Below are 27,542 nucleotides of genomic sequence, written 5' to 3' on the forward strand. Positions count from 1 at the left end.
CTGCTGCTCTCCAGGCCTCCGTTTGTTTTCAGCCCCATCGAGTGGATGAGTTTAAGCTTTTTATAGTTTTAACTCTGTGATCCAGAGGGATCGTTTTAAAGGTTAACTTGGTGATACAATTTTATGGATTGTATGCGGATTTTGTGGATTTTGGAAACACCTTCTCTTTGGTAAAACTTTTAATACGTTTTAACCAGGTGTTTTTAATGTTGATAATTTCTCTTTTAATGTTAATATTTTTGAGAGGTTTTTTTTGTGTTTGGCATTATTTCAATAATGCTTACCATCATGGATGTAATTTTGGGGAGGGGGACATGTCCCCCCCCCCCCCCACACACACACACACACGCACACACACACACTTTTTCCAAAGTCAAGTTTTGACCCCTGCACTTTTTACCATCCATAAACAATATTATGCTAAATTAAATTGACACTGGTTGAGCTCTAGGACCAAGCGGAAAACAACCATTTGTGTTGAAGCCTGTTTCCCATTAGAGCATACTGTAAAGATCCCCCCGTCCCCCCACTTCTAAAGTGAAAATGATGTCCATGCTTACCATCTATTTGCACTTGTTTTAGAGCCTTTTATAACAATTAAACCCATTTTAAACCCACTATCATGTCATGTTACCCCCTCCTTCACATTTTAACACCTCCTGTCGGGGACATAACAGACTTGGATGTATAATTGTGTTTTATATTGTTTTATAACCAAGTTTCTTTCTCAGAGAGCGTTGGGTTGTTGAAGGTTATGTACAAAATACATTTTTGACCTTTAATAAGATTTATTTCAATCATGCCTTTTATCATTAAAATGTGTATTAATTATTGTGAATTAAGAAATTAAATTCTTGGAATCAACAAAAAAAACATTGTTTTAATTTATAACATAAACAAACACTTCACTCTGAAATCAGCAATCATGTGAAAATCATTAAATTAATCGGAATAAGATCACTTAAATAATCAGATTAGCTCAAAAACCTGTAAGAAACAGTCAGAGAGAAAATGTTCAGGCATGAGAATAAACGTTCTGTGGAAGGAAACAGTTATGGCATGAAATATTGATCAACAGGAATCTTAATGTTTGGATTCAAACAATCAATGTGATGTGGCAACCTGAAAAAAACTGATTAAAACAGAAAATATTGATCAAAGGAATAAAAGTTCAGTTAGAGAAGAAATCCCGTTTTTATCCAAAAGATTTCCCCAGAGTGTGATGTCGGCTCCAGAATATGTTTAATGGTTCAGGAGCAGGATCTGATGGCATTTCCACACTGAAACACTTCTTATGTGGAGATGAAATATGAGTGCAAAAATTATAGTTAACTATATTATGAAATTAACAAACTAAATACTAATCTGTGCTTTTACTGCAGAACAAAGTAAAATTAAAGCTGCAAGCAGCGTCGTTCGGCCCTCGCAGCTCCGCGCCGCTCCGGCCTGGCCGGCAGCCCGGGGCACTAGGGCACGTCCACGGAACAGAAACGTCGACCACCCCGACACCAGAAACCGCAAACGATCACCTCGTCCGCACCTCACCCTGACTCAGCATCCCCTCTGAGGACACCATTATATTACACGTCTCACAACTAGGGCATACTCTACCTTTACGACTCTCGTGGATCTGATGACACAGACCAACTGTAATGCTTTTCTGACCACGTTGTTTGAAGTTATTGTAGGTTAAACTTATCTAGGGCCGCTGGAAAGCTTTCAGATCATGACAAATATGGGCATTTCACCATAAAACAATAGACTTCCTGTAGTAGAGGGCGGGACTTAGGGGATGTCAGCTGTCCACATTGGCATTGTCTTCAGATGTGGTCAGTGATCACACAGACAAAGTTTGATATAGATTAGATCATGCACATGGGAGTTATTAAGCCAAGAAATGTAATGGCGAAAGGTCAAAGTTTGAGGGTTAGCCACGCCCACACCTTTCAACTTTTGAAAAATCCGACGGTTGAATTTTTTCCCCTATGTCTTAAGAGGATATAGCAGGAGTTTGAAGGCAATTGGTGAAAAGGACGATGGGGCATAATACTCCAAACAATGTCTGCGAAAACCACTAAATTGAGTACTTGGACCAAAATGGCCGACTTCCTGTACGATTTTGCACTTGGCTCCAAGAGACTTTTTTTCCTGAGACAACACATTAGTGTACCAAATTTCGTAATCCTCAGTCAAAGCATGGCTTGGGGCTATTAGTTTAAAAGGTCCTAGGGGGCGCTATTTAAGGAAATAGGCCACGCCCACAAACTTCATCTGTCTATTTCTCTTGGGGTCAGACTAGGATCACTCACCAGAAGTTTCGTAGTGATATCACGATAACTGAAGAAATGAGAGGCAAACGTATTTCCATGGCGTGATGGCGATTTTCGCCATGCTCCCAAAGCCCCGCCTTTTTTTGAAACCTGCCAGTACTGGAGACCAAGTGACCTCACGTTGTCTACTGCTATTTGCCAGAGATTCCTGCTGATTGGGTAAAAGGAGTCCAGTAGGGAGCTGTGAAAAAAAGAGTGGCGTGGCGACAGGTCAAAGTTTGAGGCTTAGCCACGCCCACACCTTTCAACTTTTGAAAAATGCGACGGTTGAATTTTTTCCCCTACGTCTTAAGAGTATATAGCAGAAGTGTGAAAGCGATTGGTGAAAAAAGCAATGGAGCATCACTCTCCAAACAACGTATACCAAAACATCTAAATCGCGTACTTGTACCAAAATGGCCGACTTCCTGTGCGACTTTGGACTTGGCTCCAAGAGACTTTTTTGTAGGTCCTGAGACTCCACATTAGTTTACCAAATTTCGTAATCCTCAGTCAAAGCATGGCTAGGGGCTGGCAGTTTTAATGGTCCTAGAGGGCGCTATTTCAGAAAATTGGCCACGCCCACAAATTTTAGCTGTCCATTTCTATTGGGGGTCAGACTAGGATCACTCACAACAAATTTCGAGGTGATATCTCGATAACTTAAGGAATGAGAGGCAAACGTATTTCCATGGCGTGATGGTGATTTTCGCCATGCTCCCAAAGCCCCGCCTTTTTTCAAAACCTGCCAGTACTGGAGACCAAGTAACTTCAAGTTGTCTACTGCTGTTTGCCACAGAATCCTGGTGTTTGGGTAAAAGGAGTCCAGTAGGGAGCTGTGAAAAAAAGAGTGGCGTGGCGACAGTTCAAAGTTTGAGGCTTAGCCACGCCCACACCTTTCAACTTTTGAAAAATCCGACGGTTGAATTTTTTCCCCTATGTCTTAAGAGTATATAGCAGAAGTTTGAAGGAGATTGGTGAAAAGGGCGACGGAGCATCACTCTCCAAACAACGTGTGCGAAAACAACTAAATCGCGCACTTGGACCAAAATGGCCGACTTCCTGTGCGACTTTGCACTTGGCTCCAAGAGACTTTTTTGTAGGTCCTGAGACACCACATTAGTGTACCAAATTTCGTAATCCTCAGTCAAAGCATGGCTTGGGGCTGACAGTTTTAATGGTCCTAGGGGGCGCTATTTCAGAAAATTGGCCACGCCCACCGGATGTTCACGTCAGATTTTTTGGGGGGCCAGACTAGGATCACTCACAAGAAGTTTCGTGACGACATCTTTAGAAATAAAGAAATGGGAGGCAAACGTAAGGCCACGGCGGTACGCCTTACTTCGCCGCGCCGCCACAGCCCCGCCCTCTGCCGAAAACTCCCATAAAGTGACGCCAAGCAACCCCCACTTGCCTTGAGTTACCAGCTCCAAATTTGTGGTGATTAAGTGAAATGGGGCAATTTGGGACCTTTCACAGTAAAACTTGACCTTTTTGGTCCTGAGGGGGCGGGGCTTGTGTGATGTCATCAACCGACCATTCAATTTACTTTGTGGGTCGATGACAAATGACCACACAAAGTTTGGTAACTCTATTCCATTCAATTATGAAGTTATAGCAATTTAAATTTTTTTGGCGAGTAGTCAAACTTTGAGGCCTGGCTCCGCCCCTTCAACATATACGAAAACTCAGAATCCTTATCTCATTTTGTTCGCCCATCCCTTCTGAGCAATTTTACACAATTTTTGAGACGATCGTGCGAAAAATGATCGAGCAATCCAATCAGAGACGGACCCTAAAAACGGCAAAAACGGCAAAAAATCGCCATTTCAACCCAAAATGGCCGACTTCCTGTTTGATATTGACCATGGTTGCAAGAGACTTTTCTGTGCGGACTGTTGAGTACTACAAGTGTACCAAATTTCATAACTGTACGATAAACTAAGCTTTATGGAGAGGGTTTTTTTTCACTTTGTAGGGGGCGCTGTTCAGCCATTTTCTTTGCGATTTTTTTGGGACCTTTAAAATATCAAATTTTTCACCAGGCCTGTCAAGTGTGCAAAATATTGTGAGTTTTGGGGTATGTTAAGGTCCCCAAAAAGCTGTTCAAAGGGGGCACGGAATAACAAAAAATAATAATAATCAGAGCAAAAACAAGAGGCCTTCGCAGCGCTTTCGCTGCTCGGGCCTAATAATGAAGCTGTAAGACTTGTTTACTGGTCCGGAATGCACAAGCTGTTCTAGAACCCTTTAGCTGAGAGCAGAACAGGTTCTAGACCAGCTGCAGCTCTTTAGACCAGCATGTCTAGAATACTCCAGCTGTTCTGAACTACTGCAGTCTGTCTTTGAGAAGTCTAGATTTCTCCTACTTGTACTTGTGTTAATTGGTTCTCTGTGGATTGAAGATTTGTTTTCATTTGTGGATCTTTAATAAACAACTCCTGTGCATCTTTCTGGCCTCCTGCAGTTTATGTCGACCCTTCAGATTTCATACATCCACTGATCAGATGATTTGAGTTGTCCCATGATCCATCAGTGGTGACCAGGTCATTGGTTGTAGCTTTTAAACCAGAACCAGCTGTGGTTCTGCTCTTGGAGAATTTTTTATTATTCATTAAAACATATTTTGGATTATACTGACCTGACTGCTACTTGGTCATATCTTTGAGCCCCCCTTATCCACAACAAACATGAGAACTCTACTGTAAATAATCAAATCAAACTATTGCAAGCCGAATCTACACAATCAACTACAATTTCACACCAGGGTGTGTGAAGTTTCCACACTAATACCTGTACCAATGCTTAAAACTCTCAGATCTGCAAATAAATCATAAAGAGACTAAAACATAAGAGATAAAAGCACACATTAACTCTGCGGCTCCGTGATTGTCACTAGCCGTACCTCACAGTACACACAGGACCACTCAGATTTTCTACAGGGTCAAGTCAAGCATTCTTTATTCCTGTCTCTCAGTCCAATTCACAGAAGTAGAAAAACACAGAACAGATAAGATAAAATGAAATGAGCACAGTTTGACACGCTCAAGCATAAGAGACAAAATAATCATGAGAACAAAAACAATAATAATAGAGAAAATAATAGCAGTGTGTGAAAGGTTGAGTATAAATTACTGTAGCTCCCTGTAATCTAAAAAAGAAAAAGACTGTTACACCAGTGTTTCCACATCTTTGACACACTGAGACAGGTAGGTTAGATCTAAAACAATCACATTTTTAAAATTGTTCAGCCTACAAATACATTCATAAAGAAAATCAGATTATTACTGAGAAGAATCCTTCCAATATAGAGAACCAACTCTCTCTCTCTCACACACACACACACACACACACACACACACACACACACACACACACACACACACACACACACACACACACACACACACACACACACACACACACACACACACACACACACACACACACACACACACACAGTTTGAATGAAAACAAATTTCTCATCAGTCTCTTGTCCACCTCTGTGCGCGTGCATGAATTTCCTTCAGTCTCGTTCAGACTGCGCGAGGCGAGCCAGGTGCTTGTACGCAGCTGGAGCGGGAGCGCGCACGCTGCCTGTGTGTGTAAACCCAAACCAGAGCAGTGGGCTCTTATCTAGACATGGCGGCGGATCCAAAGCTGGACTGGCGCTGCTCCCTCCCCTGTTCCTGGAGTTACGGGGTGACTCGAGATGGACGGATATTCTTCATCAAGTAAATATCACGCTGGACTCACGGGGTCACGGTTTTCCGTTGCTTGTCTCCGACGTGTCTCCCTGTCTGTCCAGTTTTCGGTTTCACCCGTTTTTCTTCTCCCAACAGCGAAGAAGCAAAGAGTACGACTTGGCTGCATCCTGTTACCGGAGAGGCTGTAATCACTGGCCACCGGAAAACTCCAGGTAAATAACCCCCCCACCCACTGGCTTTTTATTCTGTCACCGCGCTCACGCGCACACGCGTCGCCAATAAGGTTATTCACGAGTCGCGATGAAAGAGGAGGGGAGAAGTTATGGAGGGGGAGGAAAGCGGTGAGGGGGAGATTCTTCTGCAGCAGAGCAACAGCCTCCACACACACACACGCGCGCGCACACACACTGAACCCCAACACCATCTCGCTCTACCTGAACATTTTGCGACACACTTCTTTAAAGTTCCGTCACGTAGGCGCGAGCCTGTTCGGGTCCGTCCCTGTTTGTAACCCGGTACTGCTGAAGAGCCGACCAAAGACGGTGTGTTGCGATAAATCACGGAGCCAGCCACCGGAAGCCTCCGGTAGACATCATAATGATCTTCACCATGATCTTCACCATCATCACGGTGCCCGTTAAAGGCTAACCGAACATCTGACACACGTCCCAACGGAACCAAACACACCGCGGAATAAACAGGGCGACAGTAACAGTGCTTCTAGTTAGAGCTGTGCTGCAGACACACACGCACACACACACCTGGACTCCCCTTATTACAATGCTTCCTTCGTGGCTCTACCTGCAAAGGTGTGTTCTGTTGGACAGGTGATGTTAGAGGAGCTGCATCAGGAGGGGGAGTTGGGGGGTGCATTGTGTGTGCGCTTGTTCATGCATGCATATCCTTCCTCTGTCCCATGTCTCATGTGTCCCACCTGTCCGTCCTGTCTCACAGACTTGCCAAGTGGATGGGAGGAAGGATACACTTTTGAAGGAGCTCGCTGCTTCATCAAGTGAGTAGAAATAAATGAGAGAGAGAGGGAGAGAGAGTGATCCTGTCCACTAACTGGACTCAAGGATAATTGTGAAAATGAAATAATTTATGTAGTTTTGCAGCTGGATGATATGAAAGTAGCCAAATATTCAATCAAGAGCCAATTAACTAGATCTTTTAGTTTGTTTTCCCTCAAATTTATAATTTGAGTCTTTTTAAAATAAATTTTCTAAACTGCTGGTCCTGAGTCGGGCCTCGTGGAGCTGCCCGTTGTCTCTAGCAATCATTGAGCAAGAGGTGGGGGACACCCTGGACAGGTCTACAGTCCACCCCAGGGACAAAGATGACATAAAACCAGTCACACACTACACACACACACACACACCCAAAGACACTTAAGAGGCACCAGTCCATATAACATGCATGTTTTCAGCCTGTTGGAGCAAACTGGAGCACCCAGGGAGAAAATGCACGGAAAAAAACATACAGAAGACCACAGACGAGTTTTCAGTCTCTGACCGTCATGCTACAAGGTAACAGCGCTACCAGCTGTACCACCATGCAGCCCCTTTTTTCCAATAATAAACAAACTAATAAAAATAAAATTCTGCAAAATAACAAAACAAGAATTTTACAGGAAAACAAAATAAAAGAAGATTCACATGTTCAATTCACAGGTTATGAAAAAATCAGATCTCTGTTTAACACCTGATTCATTTATTGTCTATAAAGTTGCAGATAAAATGAAATAAGGTTTTTTTTGTCATAAAGATGTTTATTAATTATCAGCAAAACACAAAAAGGAAAAAAACACAATCACATCTGAACTCCAAAGAACAGAATGTTTTAATGTGTTATTTAAGGATTTAATAGGAACGTCTGTTTAATACAGGTTCTTGGTTTAGTTTTTGTCTCTGTCTCTCTCTTTCTGTCTGTCTTCACTCGCCCTCTCCGTCTGTAGATTTGCTGCAGAACAAGTTTTCCGTCATCAGTCAGACAGAAGTTTGACAGTTCACAGGCTGCTCAGCTGCGCTGAACTGGCTCTACTTGTTTGTGTGTGTGTGTGTGTGTGTGTGTGTGTGTGTGTGTGTGTGTGTGTGTGTGTGTGTGTGTGTGTGTGTGTGTGTGTGTGTGTGTGTGTGTGTGTGTGCGTGCTAGAGAGAGAGGGGGAGAGACGGTGTGTGTGTGTGTGTGTGTGTGTGTGTGTGTGTGTGTGTGTGTGTGTGTGTGTGTGTGTGTGTGTGTGTAGCTGTCCTTTGAAAGTATTTGTGTACATGCTGTGGATCTGTCTCAGCAAAAAAGTACCCTAATGCTGCCGGGCCATGCTGACACACACACACACACACGCACACACACACACGGGTTTATGTGTAAGGGTATCACTGCTTGTGTTGTCTGCGGTGGTTCTGAGAGCAGCAGCTGACACATATAGAGAGCTAATATAGCTGCTCTATAAATAACCGAACCGCTGCTTGGTGGTATGTAGGAATTGGTGGGATATGGACTCGTGCACATGAGGTGCACATGAAGGCAAGCACATGGACTTGAGATGCAAGCTGTCAGATTTGACCAGCTGTTTCTTACTGAGGCACGTAATCCAGAGGTTCTGTTAGGGAACTCCTCACACACCACAGCTGATGTCCTGTCCGCTCCGTGTTCCCCTTCCAGTCAGGAGCTGCTGTACGTGCTTACACATGCTGCCAGTGTGTAACTGACAGAGCAGCACAATCACACACCCAGAACACTCAGACACACCTCTGGGGGAAAAACATCAGTAAAAATGTACAGTCATTTCTAAAATCTGTTTGTCTACATGTCAGACATTTAATTAATTAATGGATTTTTTTGTTAAAATTTAAATGCAGACCTAAAACACACAGCACTTTCATTTCTTCAAGATTCTTCCGAGAGCAGAGAGAGGGAGAGGGAGAGCAAAACTACAACAGCAACGCTGCAGGCTGGTGGTTTGTTGCTCCTCCATCAGTCATCGTGGAAGTCAGAGCAGAAAAGGTTCTTGATTTCTCGCTGTCAGGTCAGCAAAATCAAATAGAGAAGTTGTGGAAAGTCCAGCTCTGTTATTGAGCGGGAACTGAACCAGCGTCAGATGCTGAGTTTGGCTTTATCTGTGTTCCTGCAGCACTGTTGTGTAGTTTGTGTCAAACAGTGAACCTTGTGTTTAACATAAATTAGTTCATCAAGCTTCATGTTTTATTTATTTTAGATCTAAGTAGGTTTAATGAATGTTTTCTCTTAGAAAATAAGCAGCTGTTCAAACAGCTGATGATTCTGATGATTCAGGTCTCTGGTTGGTTTCTTCGACCACTGTCAGCATTTATGGTTTGTTGGTTGTGGATGTGTTGCTCTGATTGGCTGTCACCAGTGTGAGTGTGATTGCTGTGGTGGGTCAGGAGCACTTCTACCAAATCAGCTGTTGTGGGTCATCATCACGCTCACACAACAACCCTTTGTTTTAAAATGATGCTCCCAGACTGCAGATCGAGAGACAACTGTATGGCTTGTTGTTGTTTATCAAGATGGAATGAGGGGCTGAAGTCTGCCGTGAGTCAAACATTCAGTCTAAATGTGCGGATTATGACATTTGTGAGTGCAGCTTTAGATCACTTTGGTGCTGATCTGTCAGTTGACTGGGAAAAATTAAAATACGTGTGTGTGTGTGTGTAAGTGTGAGAGAAAGACACATAAAATGAAAGTTGAAACTCAGTTTGTTTTTATAAGCTTTTTTCCCCTAGATTTGGATCTCTGAGGTGCAAAATATTTTTCGGCTTCATATGAGACTGTCTCCTGTTTTTTAAATGTTCTCAGATTTCCTTTGTTTAGTTTTAAACCTGTAGGCCTGAAGTGGTGAGGGGCGAACTCTAGGTGATGGGCGTGTGGAAACATGACTGACAACCTTCTGCTGTACTTAAGGAAAGCCTTTATTCTAGAAATGTGTGAGCAGCTCAGTCACATACAGGCTGGACGTTTCAGTTGTAGTTTAAAACTGCTATAGCGAATCTACAAACAAGCTAGGTTTTAAACGCAAACACGGTCACAGAACACTCACCCCTCCCCCTTGGGTATCATTCCTGAGTCGTAACCGGAAACACTCTATGCCGGAAGAAACTAGAGTGCCATTTTCTACTCAGTACAAACACTTAGAGAAAAGGAAGAAGAAAAAATCGCAAGATTACAGGTAAACACACAAAGTTATTATTGTAACGTTCAATCACTAAAACCAACAAATAAAAAGGAAACTTGGGTTTCCAGAACTATGCAGCATAAGGGACACACATAGTAATGTACATCTGGTGTTGCACAAGTATTGAACACATACTGAGTATTGCATTGATGTTATTGTGTACTGGGATAATGTCAGTACCAGTTAAACTGAGGAGTAGGGCTGGGCGATATGGCCTAAAATCACATATATTGAGGATTTCACCTCGGCAACGATAAATGGACGATAACTACAGGTATGGGCAGAAACAAAAGTTGTTTACTATGGTAAATGGTAAATAGTCTGTATTTGATATAGCGCCTTCTAGAGTCCTGGAACCCTCCCAAGGCGCTTTACAACACAATCAGTCATTCACCCATTCACACACACATTCACACGCTGGTGGGGATGAAGCTACAATATAGCTACAGCTGCCCTGGGGCGCACTGACAGAGGCGAGGCTGCCGAGCACTGGCGCCACTGGTCCCTCCGACCACCACCAGCACATGTATCACGTTGAGTCACATTTTTACGTGACTCAAAGTGGTACAGCGTCTTAAAGGGACACAAATGTTGCCAGCCTACACACCTCTTTTCATTTTTTTATTATCAAATTTATTGGCATTGGATAAATGAACTCGATTTAAGTCAGAAATTTCGATAATGATAAATTTCCGATTTATTGCCCAGCCCTACTGAGGAGTTATACACTCTTACTGCAGAGGGGATGAATGACCTACGGTGGTGTTCTGTTTTACATCTGGGCTGTCTCAGTCTTCCACTGAAGATCCATCCACAATATATTTATAGTTATATGTTGTTAGAACGCTATTAACAGGCTTGAAAAAATGCTTTAACAATTTATTTTTTCCAAATTTTGCCGCTGCAGCTCAATCATTTGTATGTCATTAAAAAGCATGTGTGAGAATAGATTACCCATTGACTCAGCACATGCAATGACACAATTTAGTGTGCATGCTTTTATGTATAATGTTAGTTTTCATACATATTTGTTGGCTGATAGATTTTATGATTTAAGTACTTAAAGTAAATGGTAAATACGACAGGGGTAGTGTGGGGGTGAGCTGTCTCCCAGAAAAGGGCGTGAACATTGTACAAGTGCCAAATATTCCTGTTGCTCCACTTTATAAAAGCTGTTATAAGAAGTCAACAGGCAGAGTTGTTGAAGCAGAGAAGAAACAGAACATTATTTCTGGCTGTAGAGGCACTGTGGCTAAAGACTAGTTTCCATGTAGAAGTAAAGGTGTTAGGTCTTTTGGAGTTTTTAAAGAAATCCGAAACTCTAGAAGTTTTAGAGGCTGTGAAAAGGACGAACGTCTGCAGCTTGTTGTTCTGCTCAGCAACACTTGGGATGGAAATTTTAGCATCCAGATATTTATAGTCTGCAAGCAGGTTGATAAATGTAAGTTTTAATGTATTCATTCTGATTATAAAACTGTAGGTTGTGGTGCAGATAGTTAGAATTAGTCCTGGGCTGGTATGAGATTCAGATGATGTAATCATCAGCAGCATACTTATATCAGCTTTAGTTATTGCTTACATACAAGAACACAACTAATCTGCTTTATTTCTAAATAACAAAAAGACTGAAACCGGTAAATCTGATAACTAAACTTTAAGTATCCAATACAACAAAATGTGAACAGAGCCTAAACATTAGAATTGTGAACCTCAACTGGCAGCCCACCGGCCACATCTGGCCCTCCAGACCTTTCCACCTGGCCCCCTAACCTTTTGGGCCCTAATGACTCCCTATAGAGCTCCGGACCCCACGTGACTCTCAGTTAGTAGGCGCCATATTGGCAGGTAAAAGAAGCTAAACAAACACGGATCTTAACCATGAACGTGAATGGGATCGGCTTGGATTTTACTTCGTCAGAGTTTACTTCACACTTTAAAACCGAAGAAATCGTTTTATATAGTCAGAAATTAAATAGACTAAACATCTCTGACCCTTACCGTGCCCCTGGGATACTTTTTAAAAACGCCAGAAGCTGTCAGAGCGGACTTCTTACCGGACCTGGCCGGGGAACTCCTTGGGATTCCCCCGGAGGATCTGGCCCAAGTGGCTGGGGAGAGGGAAGTCTGGGCCTCTCGACGCTACTGCCCCCGTAACCCGACTCTGGATACGCGGATGAAAATGGATGGATAAATAACAGATTTACACGTAAGTAGTTTAAATAGAGCTCTGTGCTGTTTGAATGTATAAACTAAACACCAAGAGAAATCACTAGTTTGATTTTTTTTCCCGTGAATAAAATAAATATGTCAGGCAGGAGCGTCTCAGGATCTGTCTGAGATCTGTCTCGGTGAGACAGATAATAGCAATCCAAAGTGCTTTTTATGTGTGATCTGACAATTGATCAGCCATTGCTTAAAAATTAAATACAGCTTAGCCGGTTAATTGCTGTGATCATAAGACACGGAAACGGCAGCACGCAGAAATCGCGAGGCAACGTTTTACGTGAAGTTTACTTGTTACTATGAGTAATAAGACAGAAAAAGCCACGCCAAAATAAGTTTAGGAAGCCCACTAAGAATCGTAATAAAAGTATTTAAAATAAATACCATACACAGTTGAGGAAACGTTGGTTTAAGTACCTGATATGAAACCTTTACTCTCGGGATCCCACAGTTTCATTTCAGCCCGGTCACTAGCGCATTTTATTACAATGATCCAACGTTTGCGGCGCTCCGGATCTAGGGGAATCCTGTAGATGGCTCATTCCTTATGTCGTCCGTGTCTGTTCTGCATCCTGGGGCACAACAGGAATCTACCATATTTCCCGTCTGATTGAGTTTTCTGACAATAACATATAGTCCAGCTGCCGGCTTCTGCCTGCCAATATGGCGCCGTTTCGATTTGAACTGTTGCATGACGGGAGAAGTGATGTCAACTCCCGGAGCTCTATTGGGGGACTTTGAAGTTTAGCAGCAAAATTCATGTCTCAAATATCAATTATTGTTTACGTTCTCCAAAACAAAACTGTTTAGATCGAAAAGAAAACAATTTCAATATTAAGAAATTAAGATACAAAATACTTTAACTTTATTTTAGAAGAGCCTTTGGCCCTCATGGTGTCTGCTGGAAAAAATTCCAGCCCTTGAACTAATTTAGTTAGTTGTTTTCACAGAAAGGCTTTTTTTTTTAAAATACAATTTATTTTAGACTATTTTTAGTTTGTGAACACTTATAAGTGAGCGAACCAAAGCATAATATAAACGATGAATGATTCTGCAGCAGCTAAAAGTAGTAAAAAGTTCTAATAACGATGTTTAAGTTATTTTATTGTTAACACAACACTAAAGAAAGCTGTTTTTAAATGATGTTTTTATTTATTCTATGTTGAGATAATTATATAAAAGAACAAACAAAAGTGTCAATTTATTTAAAAAAGTTCATTTAGTAGAAAACTAAAACTTTCTGTTTTCCTCTTTGTACTGGGACAGTTTTCTAGAGGTTTATTTTTGATGTTCAGAACTTAATAAGTCTAAGCAGCTCATTTAGAAATCTATTCTCATGTTTCAGTAGTTCATGCTGATTCCCTTAGCTGCTTGCAAATGTTGTTAAAAGTTAGCAAGAAGATGGATAGTAGCCCTAATCCTGTAGAAGTGAAATAAAGTGATGCCCCCTCAAGCTTGCTCCTGCCATGAGGAATATCTGTAACTTCTAGCCTAGAGTTTTCATTTTTTATCCTGTAAGTTCTTAAAATCACAGCATATCTTGTAACCAGTTACTGGCCCAATTCTAGTGACTATAATGGTAAGATTTGTCAGTCTAACACATGAATGTAGTAAGAGTTTTCTATCTTTACTAATTTTGTGTTGGACACAACTGCAGCTTAAATAACATACAACACTTGTAGTGTAGGCTTGCCTTTTAGAAGGGAATGAGAGTCAGGGGTTAAAAGTTCACCCTGAATAACTTTAAGTTAGAGCTATTGGACCCCTATATGCAGCTGACCTTTATTAAAGTGGGTGTAAGTAAACTAGGCCCTGTTTCTGAATTTGTAATTTAGGCTAGAGCAGTTAAAGATCAGAAGTGAGATGTTATCAGAATCCAGATGGGCAGTACAGTTTTACTCTGTTAACTCTCAAACATGCAAATGACATGCTGAATGAGAGAAATAACCTAGACCTACAGTAATGCCTTAAACAGAGTAACTGTAGCATTTACCACATAGACCTACAGTAGTGCCACAAACCTAGATCTTCAGTAGCATTATAAACCTAGATCCAGTAGCACTATACACCTAGAGCTACACTAGCATTATAAACCCAAACCTACAGTAACATTATACACCTAGAGCTACAGTTGCACCATAAGCATAGTTACAGTAGCATTTTAAACCTAGAGCTACCGATGTGCCTTAAACCTAGAGCTACAATAACATTATAAACCCAAACCTACAGTAACATTATAAACCTAGATCCAGTAGCACTATACACCTAGAGCTACACTAGCATTATAAACCCAAACCTACAGTAACCTTATAAACCTAGAGCTACAGTTGCACCATAAGCATAGTTACAGTAGCATTTTAAACCTAGAGCTACCGATGTGCCATAAACCTAGAGCTACAATAACATTATAAACCTAGAGTAACAACACCATAAACATACAATTCAATTCAAATTAAAAGATACTTTATTAATCCCAGAGGAAAATTAGCTGCATTATAAACATAAAGCTACAGTAGCACCCTAAATAGAGCTACAGTAACATTATAAACCTAGAGCTACAGTAGCATTATAAACCTAGAGCTACAGTTGCACCATAAGCATAGTTACAGTAGCATTTTAAACCTAGAGCTACCGATGTGCCATAAACCTAGAGCTACAATAACATTATAAACCTAGAGTAACAACACCATAAACATACAGTTCAATTCAAATTAAAAGATACTTTATTAATCCCAGAGGAAAATTAGCTGCATTATAAACATAAAGCACCCTAAATAGAGCTACAGTAACATTATAAACCTAGAGCTACAGTAGCATTTTTAAACCTAGAGCTACAGTTGCATTATAAACCTAGAGCTACAGTTGCATTATAAACCTAGAGCTACAGTAGTGCCCTAAACGTAGAGCTACAGTAACAAAATAAACAAAGCTACAGTTGCATTATAAACCTAGAGCTACAGAAGCACCATATACCTAGGGCTAGATTAACATTATAAACTTGGAGCTACATTAGCACTATAAATCTAGAGCTACACCAACAACCTACAGTGAGTAACTAACTTTGTCTGGGACACATGGAGGCCAATGATCAAATCAAATGATCATTGAATGAACCACTGATCAGAAATGCTGATCAGTGGTTCATTTTGGCCCTCTGTATCCATGTTTTGATTCTTTTGGTAAGGATCCACATCCTATGACCAAAGTTGTTACAGTGACTGGCTGGAAGAAAACCCTCACTGTTTTATCATCTCTCTGGAACAAGACGCCAAGATACTTGAACTCCTTCACTTACGGCAGAGACTTGTTCTCATTCCGTTGGAGCATTCCATAGTTATCTGGTCAGGAACCATGGCCTTGAACCCACCCCATTCCTCCCAAAGACATACCTCTTATTGGCCATCAAGTCAAATAAGACCATCATCAAAACAGCTCTGCTGATCACAAAGAAGACAAAATGGAACAACAAACTAACTTTGATCTCCTGCTGCAGTGGTAGCATTTATGACAGCTCACATTTCCACATATCAATAGAATTAGTTTTTTTGGGTTTCTCACTGGTTGCAGCACTTTGAGCAACTGTCATAGTTTAGTTGGACTCCCAAATTTCCCACATGGAGTCAATCTGCTCCTACAGTATTATACTTTGCTACTGCTGCTGTTGCCTAGCAACAAGCTGCATTACTGTTCCTCTTTAGAAACTTTTATCTTTTAATGGTATTATTTCTACAGTCATGTTTGCTGTTATTTTGTTTGTAGAAAATTTGAACATTGTGAAATTTGGTTTCCTATTGTGCACCTGAGCTAGTCTATTCATGAGTTAAAGTAAAATAAGTTCTCTTTTTTCCAGTCTGGTTGTTCGTTAATAGATTATTAGAGGTAAATAAGTGTTTTCTGGTCTGCTGAAAGCTGCTTGCTAATTTTTTTAGACTTTGCCAACAGTGTTGTTGGAAGCTTTTCTCCAGCAGAATTAGGTGAACATAATAGCCAATAAAAATAATTGTTTGTTTGTTTCTACCTATTTTCTGCAAGAAATGCTTTGACATTTTCAGACGGATGGTGAAAATCACGCGCTGTTCAGAGTCTCTGGAAATACAGAATGTTTTCAAATTTCTTAGTAGGCGTGTGTGTGTATGTGTGTGCATCTAGGCATACACGATTGCATGTGCGTGTGCACAAATGTGTGCGTGTGTATACATGTGAGTGTGTGACTTCATAAATGGACTATTTGTTTATTCTATTTGTTTTGGGACACAGACATCTTAAGTGGGCTGTTGGCTGGGTGGAGCAGTGCTGACCAAAGTAATTTCCTGTGCAGCGTATACACACACACACACACACACACACACACACACACACACACTTACACTGTGCAAACTTCTGCATACTACATTTACACTGTAAAGTAGGCCAGAAGTCCTCCACAACACTGTGTGAGACAGTTAAGGTCATACAGAAGACGTTTTTGCTGCTGAAGCAGGTCCTACACACTACTGAATCATGGAGCACACTTAGGTTGTATCCTTTTTCAGGTCTAACACCAATAAATTCTCTTTGAGTTAGACCTTATTTCAAAGATGCAAAGAGAAGTCAAAATATTTCCAAGCAAAAGAACAGAAGAACTTTGCTTTTATTCTTCATAGAGCTGTGTGGAAAGATTAAAAAAAAGCCTCACCTCCTGATTGAAGGGATTTCTATCATGATAATACATAACAATGTGTTTTCCTCCAAATACAATAAATAGTTTATTCGGAAAATAGAAAGTACCATTTATTATTTATGTAGCCTGGGCAATAACTTGGTGGTGGATATGACAGTGGGGAGCCACATTTACATTAAAATTACATAATCAGAAAGTAAGCGCGCTCGTCTTTGTTCTTTTATTTGGAACTTCTCCTAACTGGGTGCAGATTTATTGTTTTTATATCAGAACGTCTCATTCTGCTGATTCAGCTTCAAAGTCTTAAATAAACTCATCTCTGTTCGGCTGATTAGATTAACTCAGAGTAATGCTAGCTTACCTCGTCTTTTCTGTTCAGACTTACTAATTTAGGCTCAAACTCATTTTCTTGTTCTAACACTCAAACCCTCTCTGGCAGAACTTATAGGTTGCTGGACTGGTACCAGTTCTTTCACACAACAGTAATCAGCCGAACCCCTCCATATCTTTGCTGACTGTTGTTTTTGTATACTTGTGTTCTGCTGCTATGTCTTGGCTAGGTTGTCAGCATAAATGAGGATTGGTTCTCACCTGGTTGAATTAAAGCTAAATAAAAACACTAAACGTGAGATCTCAACTGTTTTCACATTCGTAGGTAGTGGTACGAAAATCTGGTGATGCAATATGTATCACAATGCAGGAGAAACGATATAACACAAATCCATTAATCCTGAAGTGAACTCAAGCCAGACGCTTCCAAGACACATCAATGTTATCGTGACATCTCGTTCCATTGGAATGAAGGCGGTAAAAACTGCTGCCTCCTAGCAGTTGGAGTTTGAATTGCATCACATAAAAGAAATACAGTAAATGTTTGCATGTAAATTCTCAATACAAAATCACTAGTTTAAGATATCATATAGTATCGTGACTCGAACTATTAAAATATTTCTTTGTATTGTTTTTTTGTTACATCCCTAGTACCAAAGGTGAAGAACTTGTGTGATGTAGTCATCTTGTTGGAGGTTTTATAGATTTACTGTTTCTGTTTCTGGAGTCAGACCAGTGAATCCAATTGAAACTCACTCATCTGGTTCCTGAAACTTGTTTTAGCCCTCTACTAAACTTTCTCTTTTCCATTTCCAGGACTCCTGTGTGTAATATTTAATGTTGTCAAATCCTCTCAGCCCAGAAACCTAAACCTATTGTAGAGGAGTGGAACCTCCTGGTTTGTGTACTTGTGTGAGTGGTGGAAGGGCGACGCTCACCGTTGGTCTCACTGCCTCAAAAATAAAAACGGCATTGCATTAGTTAGAGGTTCCATGAACGGTGAGGTAAAAATCAGAGAAAACTGTGGAAAAAATCACTAGTGAGCCGCCTGGTTATGAGGAGCGTTGTCACTGGTAGTTAGCAAAGTTTAATGTTTGGTCCAACAGTCCAAACTGGTCTGTATAAAGCGAGACATGTGTTGTTGAAAGGGTGGGACCATAACTAGGTATCTGATTATTAGGCTGGTGTACAGGTGAGTGGGCGGGACTTTTAGCCCCACACATCAAGTCTAGAATCAAGTTTAACAAAAATCAGATAAAATGAAATTTTTTTTTCTATAAATAATATTTGAAAAAATACCTGAAAGACTGAGATTAGATTTAACTTTCTGCTCTGTGAGAAACCATGTTCCAGCCTGAGTATGACACCAGAATCCGTGGGGAAATTAAACTGCCTCCTGGAGACGATGCAGTTCAGTTAGACTTTTGCACGCATGACAAACACAACATTTATGGGTTTACCTAGATTCTGACAACACCTCAGCTTTCTGAACTGTGATTTTATTTTTAAGTAGCTGTTGTGTTAGATGGTGGCCTGAAGAGGGGGACAAAGCCCTGTTAGTGTAGGACAGCTCTGATTTCACAGTAGCAGTTGACTTTTGTTTCAGTGGAGGTTCTCTGTCCCTGCTTTTGTGTCTCTTCATCACTATTGATGGTTTTTTACTGACCTTTATAATTCCTGTCTGGTTACTGTAGTTCTCAGGCCTTTCAGACCATCGTGTCTAGACTTGGGGATGGCAGGACACTTGGGGCAGAGGGGGCTTATACTTGTGTTCTCGTAGAACAGGCTTTAGCCAAAAACTGGATTATTTCTAAAGGAAAATCAGATTTTTGAGTTGTTTACTGATCTATCACTGTTTCAGTACATCTTGCTGAATATTGGTTAGTTTTGATTACCAAGTAACATTTTTTGGCAGATCTTTAGTTTTTGTGATGGTACAAAGTTAGTCATTTGAACAAAAATAACTCATTTTTAAAGCATAAATTCCTTTAGTTTTGAATAAAACTGTCGACTTGACTTTAAAATATTTTCTGTCTCAGCAGCAGTACAGCCAGAACTGACCCCCTCTGCATGTTGAGGACCATATTTAACCCAATGACCTGCAGGTCAACCACTTGGAAGAGCATGTTTTAGCCCGTAGGCATTATCGAAGTACTTAACATAAAACAGAAAATATGCTTTTAACCTTTATTTTACAATGAATTATCCCACTGAAACACGTCTAGTAAAACCCAACAACAAAACAAACTAGACAGAAACAAAATAAGTTGTATAATCAGCTTTTTGGTAGCAGGGCATGCAGATGGTCCTTAATTCAGCTTTTAAGCTGATCCAAACTCAGCACAGCAGGTAGTCTATTTAAGATGTTTCTGTAACTCACACCATGACCAGGGTGCACCTAGTAAAGACATATTCACCAGAGGCAGTTTGTGTTCAAGGAGTGACGTACATCCTGCATGACCAAAGATTCTTCCTCCTGGTGTCTTTAGGAATCAGAAGAAACCATATGGAGGCAAATAACAAAGACAAATGTACCCATCTTGCTGTCTGCTAAGAAAGTCCATCCACAATCTTATTTTAAGGAAAACTAGAATTAGTTTGTAATCCAAATGTTGCATCAAACACTGAATAAAGCATTTTCATAGACAATAACTCTGCATAGATGTGTAAAACAATGAAGTAATGATAGATGTGTTACTTGAATAAGTTCAATACAAAGCACCAAGTCATTTGTAGACTAATACCTGTTCAATCAATGACAAGATTTAGGGTGGTTCTCTCCACCTTAAGGAAGGGTTTGAAGTTTGTTGTACAGCCATTTTTCCTCTGCTTGTCTCCTTGTGTGATTCGATGCCGTCAATTTGATGATGCACATTTGTAGTTCTGGATAAATGGTTTAATAACGTTTACCCTCTTCTTGGCATCAAGATTTGTATTTAAAATTCATGGACATCATGTGAAAACCATGGCACATAACAAACAGAATAAGAAAATAGCATTCATAACTCCACTGATTTGCATTAATTTTTTCGTTCTTCCGGGGACCCATGAGCCGGAAGAAGATGGGCAGGACTTAGGCTCCCTATACAGATTCCTGGGAAACATCCACTGTAAAACCTGATAAGTTGATATAACCCAAAATTTTGGGTGAAATGGATTACACAAAAAATTTGAGTTAATGAAATAGTTGAAAAAAAAACACACTTTAATTTGTTGGCTTAGATTAATATTTTTAAGTAAAACAAACATTATATTTTAAAGTAAAGTACTTTTTTCTGGGCAATCTGTACTTGGCATTCTTAGTTTATGGTACTAATCAAAATTATGAATTGAAAACTTAGAATTTTTAACCACTCTACACTAACCCAGATAAGTTAAATGTACTTAAAAATGACAATGTGGCTGGCTGGTGAAGGCGGAACCCAACACCAGCACATGACTCACACAGCCAGTGAGAGTGGAACACCCGAAGCCAAGAGCATCTGGTGTGAACTACCATAGCATTGATAAAAGTGGAACGGCACAGCGTGGTGATTCATTGACCAACCTCCTCACTTATGGTGCCAACATGATACGAGTAGTAATACCACATTTGCAACACTGAATGAAGTAATAACTAAGAACAATAATCCCCCACAATATGATGTGGACTAACATGCATAAACACCCCAAAAAGAACAAAATGACCAAATACATGCACCCACAAAGCACCTCTCCCACCAGTACTTTATTGTTCCAGAAATCCACCAACATTGCTTGTTTGTGGTTGGGGTATTTTTTTTTCCTATAGATCCACAAATATATTTAAATATATACAAGTTTGTTTATCAGACACACTTTAAGTTGACATGAAGATGTATAGAATTATATAGACATAAAATAATAAATTAATAATTTATTTGTAATACTGTATTACTCATTCAAGTTAAGTTGTTCTTTATTGATTTATTTAAGTAATGCTCAATAAACTAAAGAAATTGGTCAGATTAATTAAAAAGTTTGAGTTCTATGTCTATGTTTATTTATTTGGCACACGCTTTTATCCAAAGCCACATACAAGTTTTGACCTATAGGGCATTTTGTGACCTGTGGGGGAAACCGGAGTACCCGTAGAAAATCCTCACATTCATGCAGAAAGGCTGCAGCCGAGGTTTGAACCTGCAACCTTCTCGCTGCGAGGCAACAGTGCTAACAACTGCACCACCATGCAGCCCACTATGTACTTAAAGCAAGGAAAAGGTTGAACTAAGTCAACACATTTGAGTTCTAAAACTTTTTTAATTTTATGAGTTTTACCTGCTCAATATATTTTATTATTTTCAGCATAACTCACGGAAGTTGAGGAAAAACCATCAGCTACAACATTTTGTGTTCTGTCACTTAAATAATTCCCAAACCATTTGACTGCTTTTAGAGACCCTCCGACACAAAACCTCTGAGCCACAGCGGAGTGATGGACTGTCAAAGGATTTCACAGATTTAAAAACAATGCAGCTCAGTAGCAGTTAAAGCATTGTCAATTATTAAAAACAACACTTTAAGGCAGTTTACTTTTGCTTTGTATATTTGGTCACATTATGTACAAGTATTTGACTCTAATCAAGTAAAATGTATTCCTGTAACAGTGAATGACTGTAATAAACAGAGAAACGTATTCTACCTCTGTGCATTAATGAGAAGATGACGGCACGTCGCACAAATCAAACTGGACCCATCCTTCTATAGCGACCATGGAAGTTGCTACAGTCTGATATTTTAATATTAATAGGTTTATTTAAACTTTTGTATTGGCAAACATTTTTTATCACCCCTGTGGATCCAGATGAATAAAAACATTTTTCGTAGCTTGTTTCCTGGTGTGGGGGTTGGAGGGTTGATGTTGGATTCTGATAACCAGCTGATGCTGTTGATCATTATCTGTGTTGCTGTTGTGGATCTGTCAGAGGTCTGACTGAATGAAGTTCACTCATCCAGATGTGTCAGTGTAACACAAACCTGCCACTTGTGTTGCGTTTTGTTTTTGTGATCAACATCAATCAACCAATTATTTTCTGCTCTTGTTCTCTTATGTGGATCTGCATCACAGCATGTTTCTTCAGGTAACATATTTATTTTTGTTGACAGTTTGTCTCTCTCCATGTTCTCCGTTATCTTTGCTTCTTCTCATCTTTTCATCGTCTTCATCTTAAGATTGGTCTCATTACTATAATTGTCATTGTTGTAAATTTTCAAGAATGAGGAATGGTGTGAGAGAACGTGTGACTTTGATAAGTCTTTGATATAATAACATGGAATCTGATATTTGAGTCATGATCCCAGCTCCGCCCTGAAAATCCCACCAAAGCTTATGTATGATAAGCTGTGTGTGTGTGTGTGCGTGTGTGTATGTGTGCGTGTGTGTATGTGTGCGTGTGTGTGTGTGTGTGTGTGTGTGTGTGTGTGTGTGTGTGTGTGTGTGTGTGTGTGTGTGTGTGTGTGTGTGTGTGTGTGTGTGTGTGTGTGTGTGTGTGTGTGTGTGTGTGTGTGTGTGTGTGTGTGTGTGTGTGTGTGTGTGTGTGTGTGTGTGTGTGTGTGTGTGTGTGGAGAGGGAGAGGTCAAATTTGATGAAGACAGGCTGAGAGGAAGCCTGATGACTGTTTCGGGAGATGGATGAGCAGCAGTTTATCTTTCCTCCCTGTTCCTTCCATCTGTAGAGATCCTCTTTCTTTTCCTTCCCCGTATCATTCCATCCATGCCTCTTGTTAATGCTTCCTCTCTGCATTTTGGCATGCTTACAGCCTGTGACGGCCTGTGTGTGCTGGTGCAGACAGGGTATGTGTGGAGATGGGTAACCATGACAACAGCAGTCTAAAGTAGGCTCAGCCCGATGCCCTCTCTCTGCACTTCTTCTCTCTTTTGACGAGGATGTGAACAGAAACAACAACCCCCTCTTGAAAAGCATAGGCTGGATATGTCAAAGTGACATTTGGAACAATGAATGGCCTCAGTTTGGAGAAATAGAGTTCAGGGAACATCGTGGACTAACAGCAAGTCTGAGAGCAACCAAAAGCTAAGTCGTTTGTTGCTCCAAGCCCCTCATTTCACAGCAGATTTTACCAACACTGTTTTGTAAGCCTTCACTCTGTTGCTTTACATAGAATTCTGTTCACAGGCATCATAAGTTACTGTGGCTCCAGATGTTCCCAGGTATCCTGTTGGGACCTCTTTCTGCTTCATATCCTGAGTGATGTCATAAAATCATCTGAGATGAGCATTTTTTTGAAAGGGAGTCCAGAGTTTCATTATCATCCCCTCCTGTTCAGACATGAGAGCAAAGCTCAAATTTTACCAAACAGAACTCCTAATAAAGTGTTCCTATAAGTTTGTGTTGAAATAATAACCAAAATATTTTCTCCAGCCTTCATTAAATCCATTGTTATAGATATTGTTAGTAGTTTAGACCTGAATCTGTAATGGGAAGAGACAGGAGGGGCAGCTGAACAAAACAACCATAAACGGGCAAATGGTCAAAGGGTGGGTTGCTAACATGTTTTTACTTTGGTTGGGCAATATTTGCACATTCTGTTCCACAATTTTAGACTCTAATCAAGAAAAATTCAATTTTATTTCATCTAAATTATTTCATAGTGTAATGGTTAAAGAGAGAAAATTTAAAAATGCTCATCATGACAAACAGCATCTTATATGTTGGTTATGATATAAAAACTTTGCTGTAACAATATTTCATGTTTTCTCCAAAGCGAGTCTCTCTGCAAACAGACAAATAACGTACTTGTGTTTGAACAAGTAAAAAAAACAACAGTACATCAGCCTCATAAACTAGCTTATAACATCTTTATCTTTGTTTACACCCCTAAAACAATTAAAGTGCTCAACAAATGAGGAAATTCCTTTTTTTAATACAAGATCTCTTGTAGCGGAGTGCGCCCATCAGTTTTGTATCCGGCCAAGAGTAAATCATCCTGAGACCATTCATGTGTGGAGTTGTTTCTTAGCGGAAGTGGACTAACTCGTAGTTAACCTCAGATCAGCCTTGAAAAAAAAAAGGTACCTAAACATCCTCCCAGAGGACCGATGTCCTCCCCAGATCTTAATCCCATGTAAAACAATCTCCAAGTATGGATTTTGAGGAATGGGTTGCCATGTCTCTGCAGAGGACTGGAAAGAAACGACAAAGACCGTATGTAGATATTCACAGTTTGGAACAACTTTGCATGAATTTGACAATTTTTCAAACGTCTGAAATTCTGCTACATCCGTAGCCATAGAAACATCTGACAGAAAGATCTAAAAACACTGAAGGTGAAAACTTGGACACTAGGGTTTGTGTCTAAACATCTGACCAGGAGTAATTTGGCTAGAAGGTGTGATGCAGTGTTGGCAGATGGTCTGTGCGACCAGCTGGTCATTGTCTAACACCGTCTGATGCTCAGTTCACCACATTAGCATCATTTAGTCCTCCCAGTGGTTCTCCAGTGCTGGTGATTACCTAGAAAGCTCATGTCCCTGCTGTACACTCGTGGTGGTTTATGAGGTGGCTTTCCCGCCATATTGTGGATGTTTGTACATATTTTGGCTAAAGTGATAATTGTCAGTGCTGCCACCTGTGTGCGATTTGAGAAATAAATGTTTAGGATTTCATTTCATTTAGTTTGAGTAAATGGGTAAAACACGATGGCCTTGAGTGGTTTGTCCTTGCAGACTTCTGCTCTAAGCTGACATGTTTCTGATGAAGCTTGACCAGAAGTGGCGCTGGTAGAGCAGGAGGAGGCAGACGGTGAGGGAGGGAGAGCTGTTTAACAGCTTTCACACCACAACACTGATGCCTGTACCCTGAAGCAGCTGTCTTCTACTTGTTCTGCCTCCTCTGTAACTCCTCGTGCGGTAAGTCAACAAGCTGTGGACTTTTCTGCTGTGTGTGTGTGTTAGGCTGTGTGTGTGTCGGGAGGAAACCTGACACTGTGAAATCTGCCTCATAGTGTTGCATATGCTGAGAGGTTCTTTGTTGGCGTTCTAGACTGTAAGGGACCATTCACACGTGCCGTTGCCAGGGCTTTCTATGAAATTACAAGCCAAGGAAGAGCTGCTGAGCTTCACTTGGAGCTGTTTGTGTGGTTTTTCTTCTCAGTGCCTCAGACATGTCATTTCCTGACACAGCTAATTGAATTCTTGCTGATGGACCTTGTGTCACTGCTGCTGATGCAAATGAGGAATATTAAGCTAATTGGAGCTGATGTTTAAAGGTGTGGGCGACATATTAAATATGCTGTTCCTTGTGTGAGTTTCTAATTGAATCATATCTCTATCGTCACATTTTAAGGCTTATTTTCTGCCGTCTGCATCTAATTACTGGGAGTTTTCTTTCTCTCAGGTGCTTCTAAATGCATCACAGCTTTCTCTGCCGCCCATCCAAAAAGCTTTGAAGAACTCCTCGCTCTCACCTGGAAAGTTTACCAGAGAGGAGGAAGAGAGACGTGCTCCTTGTCGAGTAAATAACAAGCTACTTGTTTCTCAGGGAAAGCAGCTGATTTTTGATCCAGAAGTGAAGTAATATAATGTTTACACATTTAGTCTTCTGGGTTAAAACTGTGCTTCCAAACAGCACATTACCTCAGAGGACAGTTATAAGATGTGTTGTTTTCATCTGGGAGAGAATGAAGACCGGAGTGTTCATATCTGAGTCATGGTTCATCAGGCTGAAGCATTGAGGTACGCGGCAGATTTTAAAATATCAAACATATAATGTATAACATAAGATGTCACATGTCCGGACCTGCCAACCCTGACATTTTTTAGTACCACTTGAGCTGTTTTTTTTTTCATGGATTATTGCAACTCCATTGCTTTCCATGCTGTAACGTCCCCATTCACTGTCTGGAAATGGATTATTTAAAAATATAAAACAATACAAGGAGAGAGGATGGGGTGTTATCTTATAGGTTAGGCAGAATTGTTTTTCTCTGCTTTCCTATGATGATTGGCTTTAATTTCTTCACTACGCTGCTGAGTCATGTTGTCAGACATGACTACCACACAGGCATATTTGCTACAGAACTCACGTGTCCGCGGCTTTTTGTGTGGTTTAGAGGGGCGAGTTGGAACTGTGTAATTAGATGCCAAATTGCGTACTTAGGCAAAATGCGCACAGGTTGGCAAGTCTGCATGCCTGTTTTTTCTCATGAGATGTAAATGCTGATTTATTTTAGGTTTCACCCTGGAATAGTTGTTTTGTCTGTTTTTTTTTTATTATAGCACAAAAACATCTGAACTGTGAAAATCAGATTATTTTTATATGACATCATTATGGATGTTCCATATCAGCTTTTTGCACCGATGTACCTATATTGTCTAAGTCCCCTTAGACAGGGGACTGCCTTAGACTGGTTTAGGTCCTACTTCTGTGACCGCACCTTTAATGTTATGATGGGTAGTGCTGCCTCCCCCTCTGCGGCTTTGACTTGTGGTGTTCCTCAGGGCTCTATTCTTGGACCCCTTTTATTTAATTTATATATTTTGCCCCTGGGTGACATTTTTAAAAAACACCACATTGATTACCATTTTTATGCAGACGATTGCCAATTATATGCCTCTGTGAAGCCTAATGACTCCTTACTGCCCCTTGTTGAATGCTGCAATGATGTGAAGAGCTGGCTGTCAGAAAACTTTCTTTTGCTGAACGACGCTAAGACAGAGGCCATCATTTTCAGCCCTGGTACTTCTCAAAGTCCCCAACTGACCCTTCCATTTATCACAAGTGGGTTGAAAAACCGTGTCACAAACTTAGGGGTTGTGATGGACGCTAAACTAAAAATGGACATTCATGTCAACCAGGTAGTTAAGACCTGTTATTACCACCTGAGGCGTCTCTCTAAAGTTAAGCCCATTTTAAAAGGGCGTCATCTTCATTCAGTTGTCCATGCATTTATTACTTCCCGTCTCGACTACTCTAACTCAGTGCTATACGGTATCTCCTCCTCCACTCTCGCTCGACTTCAGCTTGTGCAGAACGCAGCAGCTCGTTTCTTGACTGGCACCAGGCAGCGGGAACACATCACACCAGTTTTAGCAAATCTTCATTGGCTACCCATCCATCTCCGGATAGAGTTTAAGATCCTGGTTTT

General features: G+C 40.6%; 1 protein-coding gene across 9 annotated transcripts in view; it reads left to right on the top strand.

The window, feature by feature from the left end:
* The first annotated feature begins 5,872 nt into the window (after positions 1-5,872).
* Positions 5,873-27,542, top strand: part of LOC139068933 (pleckstrin homology domain-containing family A member 5-like) — a 62,083-nt gene continuing 40,413 nt past the window's right edge. For 3 of the 9 annotated variants that reach the window (XM_070549775.1, XM_070549777.1, XM_070549779.1), the window contains exons 1-3: positions 5,874-6,043; positions 6,152-6,228; positions 6,971-7,028. In XM_070549775.1, the coding sequence (XP_070405876.1) occupies positions 5,952-6,043; positions 6,152-6,228; positions 6,971-7,028 (227 nt within the window). In that variant the 5' untranslated portion in view covers positions 5,874-5,951. Of the gene's footprint in view, positions 6,044-6,151; positions 6,229-6,970; positions 7,029-25,227; positions 25,306-27,542 lie in introns of those variants that run through there. The other 6 variants (XM_070549776.1, XM_070549782.1, XM_070549785.1 and 3 more) reach the window with 4 other exon arrangements.

This window comes from Nothobranchius furzeri, chromosome 1 (assembly GCF_043380555.1).
Source record: "Nothobranchius furzeri strain GRZ-AD chromosome 1, NfurGRZ-RIMD1, whole genome shotgun sequence".
NCBI classification, from domain to species: domain Eukaryota; kingdom Metazoa; phylum Chordata; class Actinopteri; order Cyprinodontiformes; family Nothobranchiidae; genus Nothobranchius; species Nothobranchius furzeri.